The sequence below is a fragment of the Aquarana catesbeiana genome, linkage group LG01 (assembly GCF_042186555.1).
Source record: "Aquarana catesbeiana isolate 2022-GZ linkage group LG01, ASM4218655v1, whole genome shotgun sequence".
Taxonomy (NCBI): domain Eukaryota; kingdom Metazoa; phylum Chordata; class Amphibia; order Anura; family Ranidae; genus Aquarana; species Aquarana catesbeiana.
Genome location: NC_133324.1, coordinates 244,168,596 through 244,175,457, shown reverse-complemented (window position 1 = coordinate 244,175,457; position 6,862 = coordinate 244,168,596). Strand labels below are relative to the sequence as shown.

Below are 6,862 nucleotides of genomic sequence, written 5' to 3'. Positions count from 1 at the left end.
CTCGCATAAAGGTGGTAAATGCTTGCGAGGAGGAGCTGAAACAGCCGCCGAGGGACCCCAGAAGACCAGGTTCGGGGCCACTCTGTGCAGAACGAGCTGCACAGTGAAGGTAAGTATAACATGTTTGTTATTTAAAAAAAAAACAAAAAAAACTTTACAACCCCTTTAATTCCAATTTGACATTAATCAAATCAAATACCTCTTTCCAAAAGGCCTATATCCTGGGGCATTCCCAAAGCAAGTGAAAGAGAGTACCCAACTGAACTAAACAACGTGAGCAATATGGGCTCCTGTCTGGATAGATCTTATGGAGCCTGATGGGCGTGTAACATACCCTATGAAGCAGTTTAATTTGTAGCAACTTATCCCTAGACGATATATCCAGTTTAGGGCATTGCTCCAATGAGTCCTCCCAATCCTCCTTATCTAATGAAGGAATATCAGCCTTCCAGCAATCCCAAAGTTTGTCAATTTTAGGTGAATCATTCCTAAGTAGGATTCCATATAGTACAGAGAGCGGCTTCTGAAGATCTTCCTGTGAAAGGACCGTCTCGACAGAGTCTAATTGAAGGTTTAGAGGGGAACTGAGCCCTGGCAGCGTGTCGGAGCTGGAGGCACCGGAAGAACATCCATCCCAGCATGCCGGAGCTGTGGATATGTCAACAGTGTACCATCCGGCATTATATCCCAAATATTTTTAATATCGTACCTGGCCCAGATCTGAGGGTCGGGAATCAATCTAAAGTGAGCCAGATTCGGGTTCCCCCATAGAGGCTGTACCGGGCCAGGGGTTCTAGTGCCAGAGCAAAGAGACTGGGAGAGAGGGGACACCCCTGCCCTGTGCCTCTGAACAGCGGGAAAGGATCGGATACCCAACCATTGGTTCAGACCCTAGCCCTAGGCCTCCCATACAACATCTGAATCCAATGTATAAATTTAGGACCAAAGCCAAATCTGCGCAGGACCTCCCACAGATAGTACCAGTCAACAAAATCGAATGCCTTTTTGGCATCCAGGGAGGCCACTACGCGAGACCCGGTCCGTTCATGATTCAAGGACAGGTTCAGAAACAGCCGTCTAATATTGAAGTCAGTGCCCTTGCCTGGCATAAACCCAGTTTGATCCACGTGAACCAGGTCAGCAATTACCCCAGACAAACGCACAGCAAGTATTTTTGCAAGGACCTTAGCATCCACATTCAATAGTGAAATAGGCCTATATGAGGCACATTCTAAATTATCCTTGCCGGGCTTAGGCACCAACACCACAACAGCTTCTGCCATAGAGTCGGGGAGAGTACCCTGTTTGGCAAAGTCTGACAAGAGCGATGTCAGTCTGGGGGCTAGCAGTTCCACGTGTTGAGAATAGAACTCCGTAGGGAGACCATCCACTCCCGGAGTCTTACCCCCCTGCAGCCCCGCAATAGCAGCCTGGACCTCTTCCAGGGAGATATCTTTCTCTAAATCCCTCCTAGAATCCTCCTCCAGAACAGGAAAGGTGATACCTCCCAAGAACTCCTGAAGTTCAGAGGGAGAATACTGCGCCCTTGAGGAGTACATCTCTTGATAGAATTGGGAGAATTTAGCATTAATACCCTCTGGGGACGTAATCATGTGACCCCCAACACCCCGTACTCCAGCAATGTGGGCAGGAGAAGTCTGCCCCCTGGCCAGGCATGCCAGCAGCTGGCCATTCTTGTCGCCATGCTCAAACACTCTTTGAGCCGTGTGGAGCATCGATTTTTTAGTCTGCTCAACGCAGCAAGGAGAAAGCTCCCTAAGGACCTGCTGCCACGCATAGTAATTGACCTCCGTGGGGGAATCTACATATTCCCTCTTACGTCTTCCTGCCTCCGCCTCCAAATCACTCAAGGCCTTAGCCTCCTCTCTCTGCACTGAAGCGATCCAGGAAATGTACTCACCCCGTACCCAGGCCTTAAAGGCATCCCATTGAGTATCTGGACTGGCCGAATTAAGATTAGATGCCCAGTAATTACAGATAGCCTCCGTCATGCTCTCCTGTATCCTAGAATCTAAAGCCCAGTACCTGGAGAGACGCCATAACCTCAGGCCCGAAGAGTTAGTAAGGGATATCGTTAGACAGATGGGGGCATGATCTGAGATTCCTCTAGAGAGATGGCAAGCTTCCCGAACCCAGTTAAGAGCAGCAGATACAAAGATTAGGTCAATCCTGAAGAGGGTTTTATATGTAGTGGAAAGGCAAGTATATTCCCGGGAATGTGGGTGAGGGTGTTTCCAGACATCTGTTAGCATATATGTCTCTGCCCACCGAGGGAGCTCTGAGGTTGATCGGGCCGAAGAATGGAGCCTGTCCAGGTCATGAGAGGAAACCATATTGAAATTACCAAAAATATAGAACTCAGGGGTGTCATAGGCTAAAATGACACCCATTAGATCGATCAATATCTGCATCTGAGCCGGAGGAAGCAGATATACCCCGACCAGTACCATATCTTATCATGAATAATAACATGTAGGACTACATATCTGCCCCCAGGGTCCGTGCGTACCTCCAGGAGCCGAAATGGTAAGGATTTCCTAACCAAAATACTAACACCCTGTGCATAGCATGAATACGTGGAATGGTAAGCAGCCCCTATCCACGCCTTCCTCAAAGCCAGGACCCTGGATCACGTCAAATGGGTCTCTAGCAGGATAAATATATGCAGAGCAGCTCCCTGCAAGTACTGGAACACCAGGGACCTCTTAACGGTCGAATTCAGGCTCCTGATGTTCCCGGACATCATTTTAAGCTGAGCCATACATATCCATCAGGAATTATATTACTGGGAAGCATAAAGCACTCCGTCCCAGGGGACAGACTCTCCCCCCACCAGAACCCAAACATTAAGTTAATGCACCTAAAAAGAAAAAAGAATTTTATGCATGTTATGTCACCACATATTATATAGAGGGTAACTGGCCCGAGAAACAACGCTTGAAGAGTTTAGCACTTCTCTGGGAGGTACTGGCAGAATTAAAACAACTAACACAGTCTCCTGGAATACCAGGGGCGCACACTTAAGGTCATTTTCGAGTAGGATAAGGCAGTCCACTGGGCCCAGAAAGTCAGGTAGGAGCAAGTAAGTCAAGTAACAGGGTCCGTGCGCTGCTAAAGTTAGCTAGGCCGTTCCTGTGTGAATGGTTGTAGGTCCCAGACACTCTTGAGCATAGCCGCTCAGGCTAACAGTGGAAAGTTGCATGGGCATAAAGTCAACTCAGAGGAAAGGAAAAGATAGCAGCGGCGGTTGTCAGTGCAGGAAGGCAAATTACAGCATTAATCGAGGAGCCCCCTGATCAACCCCGCGGAGGCAGAGTCTCCAGCCATACCGCTGCTTCTCTGGGTGAGGTAAAAAATCTCACGGACTCACCATCCTGCACTCTAAGGCGGGCGGGGAACAGTATACTGTAGCGTATAACCTGGGTTCTGAGCGTAGCCTTTACTTGATCAAAGGACCGACGGAGCTTTTGTGTCTCCATACAATAATCGTGAAAAAACATCAGTTTAGTATTCTGGTATTTCAGCTCACCCAGGCCTCTTGCCGCTCGCAACACCTCGTCTCTGTCCCGGAAATTAAGCTGCCTGAATATTAGGGCACCAGGAGGGGAGCCCACGGGATTAGGAGCAGGCGGGATCCTGTGAGCCCTCTCAACAGCATAGTGAGAATTGTGCAGCTGGAAGGATGGATCGGAGCAGGTCCTCCATAAAAGGAGTGGGATTTTTTCCTTCCACTCCTTCAGGCAGCCCCAGCACCCTCAGATTATTCCTTTGATTTCTATTTTCTGCATCGTCCATCTTATACTCCAGAGCCCGTACCTTAGAGCGCAGTGTCTGTAATGATGCAGCATGTTCCGTCACGGTGTCTTCTGTGTGACTAATGCCACGTACACACGAGCAGACTTTACGGCAGACTTGGTCCGGCGTACTGGATCTCGTCGGACAATTCGATCATGTGTGGGCTCCAGTGGTCTTTGTTTTCTCAAAAGTTGGACGGACTTAGATTTGAAACATGTTTTAAATCTTTCCGTCGAACTCGAGTCCGGTCGAAAAGTCCGCTCGTCTGTATGCTAGTTCGACGGACAAAAAGCCACGCTAGGGCAGCTATTGGCTACTGGCTATGAACTTCCTTGTTTTAGTACGGTCGTACATCATCACGTACGAATTTGTCGGACTTTGGTTAATCGTGTGTAGGCAAGTCCGTTCATTCAGAAAGTCCGTCATAAAGTCCGTCGAAAAGTCGCTCCACCTCGGTCACTTAGGAGCGGATCCTGTCTGACGAGCCCCACATCTGATTGTACCGCCTCGATCTTCCCCGTCAGTGTAGCCTGACATGAGGCTATAGCAGCCATCACCTCCCAAAAGCCGAGCTGTGATGAGGCGGCAGGCTCCTCCATCTCCGTCTGAGAGGCCATGTTGGACTTGGCACGGGGGAGATCCGCCATGTGTATCCCTGGGGCCGGGGGAATCTCTTCCGACAGCGGAGGAAAACAAAGCCTTTTCCCCCTGCAGTTTGATTTGGTAGATCATCGGGTCATGTAGAAGCGATGCGGTTAGTAGGACTTCTGATTAAAGCACTCCAAACAGCCGATAAATGAGCACAGGCCACAGAGCTCCAAACAGTGCGACCACTCACGGCTCCATCTTGGACACTCCACCCAACTATCAAGAGTTTTACTGCACTATACCTTTTATATAACCTTGAAATTATTTTATTGTTTTGAAAAGCCAAAATAAAGGAAAAGTATTGATAATAAAATGGGTTAAACCAATCAATTTTGCTCCTGTAGTTATCGGAGGCATGGCAGGGTGTTTTTTTGCATGCTACTATGTGTCCCCCTTTCCCATCTCACAAAGTTGAGAGGCATACATATGTAAGTCCACCAGGAAAGGCGTACACACAATACAAAAATCTGAAGTTAAGTTTTGTCGATCTGACGATTTTCTGATCATTAGTATAGTGCTTTCAACAGCCGATTCCGAATTTTCAGATGACAAAAACTGGATGTACAGGCTATACAATTTTTGTCGTACGTAAACACAACGTCCGATTTTGGATTAGTTAGTACGGTTTTTGTCTGAAAAAAATGGTAACAGCAAGACCACGCATGCTCAGAAACGCATACACATACAAAACAATTACATCACTTCTGAAGTCGTGCGAGAATTTTCGTAAGTTGAATAAAGCCCCGTACACACGATCAAAAAATTGTATGAAGAATATCGATTTCGGAGCAATCGTACGATAAACTGATTGTTAGTACGGAGCTTTCAAGAGCCGATCTGGACAGTTCATTTGATACTATCCGATCAGACATGCACGGAATTTTTATCGTACAATGCCAGATCAGACGATTTTCGTTTAATCAGCACAGTTGTCGTGCAAAAATGCAATACGAATAGACTACAACATATTACATCACTTCCAAATTTTTATTCGGTTGTACAAAGAATTTTCTTGACTTTAGTAAACTCTCCAGGTTCGATCTGAGATTAGCATGCAAAAAAAAACGGACGATCATTCGTCCGGTAATCTCATTGTGTGTACCAAGCATAACCTCTTCCCTTTTGATAATGAGACTAGCATGCAACAAAAATCGGACAAAAAGTTGTCCGATCATCTGATCGTGTGTACCAGGCTTATGGGTGCAGTCAGTGTTTCATGCTAATAAAGAGGGAGAGGGGGTGCTATTGTCATATATACAATGCCAGCGTTACATCCTCCTCCTCCAGCTCCCTTGTGCCTTTTGGATTGTGTAAACCAATCAGCGACAAACCGCCTCTCCTTTGCGGCCAATGAAATTGCTGTCCATGGAAATTTAAAAGTACGCTAAGTGGAGTAGTGGGTTGGGCCGTCTGTCGGGAGGGCTTGTAGGCGTTGATCTTTCTACCAATAGGTAGCTCGGTTCGCTTAACAGACAGCGAAGTGATCCAATCAAGAGCTTGCCGGGCGGAGCCGTTTGTGGCACGGCGTTCGAAGCACATTTAGCGTGTGGGGCTTTAAACTTTCCAGTTGATTTTTAATTCAGCGATTGTCTTTCTGATCGTGATCGATCCCGTCCCTTGTTGGAGTTGCCCGGTCCGCAGTCATCATGGGGAGAGGTAATGGATTCTAATGGAAGTCTTGTTGCTGTGATCATTCAGTGACTATGGATCGGTTTTGATTGCTGAGATATATGTGGGTCAGCTACCGGATTAAAGCACGGTATAGTTAGATGACTTTACTGGCATCGTATGCTACAAGGGAGAGTTGTATGCTGGTTACTTTAAGGGTTAGTCCACCTTTTATAATCACATTTGCAGCTCAGTAAAGATGGCTTAGTTGTTTACAGATCATGGTGTAGTGTGGACTGATCTTCCTTCCAAGTACTACATGCATGTACGCCAAGCATTGCTTTTTAAAAGCTTGGCCGAGAAAGTAGCACTTTAGGTGATTGCCTCCAGTCTTAAGCCCCGTACACACGATCAGAAAATCTTTTACGGAAAATACCGCTTTTGAAGCGATCGTACGATAATCAGATCGTTAGTACAGAGCTTTTGAGAGCCGATCAGGACAGTTCATCCAATATTATATCAGACATGCATGAAAATTTTTTTCGGATGCCAGATTGTACGATTTTCGTTTAATTGGTACAGCTATCGTTCGAAAATGCATTACAACACATGACATCACTTCCAAATTTTTTTTCTGTCCTGTGGGGATTTTCATGACTTTAGTAAACTCATCAGATTCGATCTGAGGTTAGCATGGGGAAAAAAAAAACTGATGATCATTCCTCCGATAATCTCATTGTGTGTATGGGGGCATTAGGCTCGGTTCACACTGGTGTGATGCAAGAACTCT

At 46.6% G+C, this 6,862-nt stretch overlaps 1 protein-coding gene across 2 annotated transcripts in view; it reads left to right on the top strand.

Annotated features, from left to right (window-relative positions):
* The first annotated feature begins 5,947 nt into the window (after window positions 1-5,947).
* Window positions 5,948-6,862, top strand: part of KMT5A (lysine methyltransferase 5A) — a 38,437-nt gene continuing 37,522 nt past the window's right edge. Inside the window, exon 1 of one of the 2 annotated variants that reach the window (XM_073627162.1) lies at window positions 5,948-6,120. In XM_073627162.1, coding sequence (XP_073483263.1) covers window positions 6,111-6,120 — 10 coding nt within the window. In that variant the 5' untranslated portion in view covers window positions 5,948-6,110. The remainder of the gene's footprint in view (window positions 6,121-6,862) is intronic. The other variant, XM_073627173.1, reaches the window with a different exon arrangement.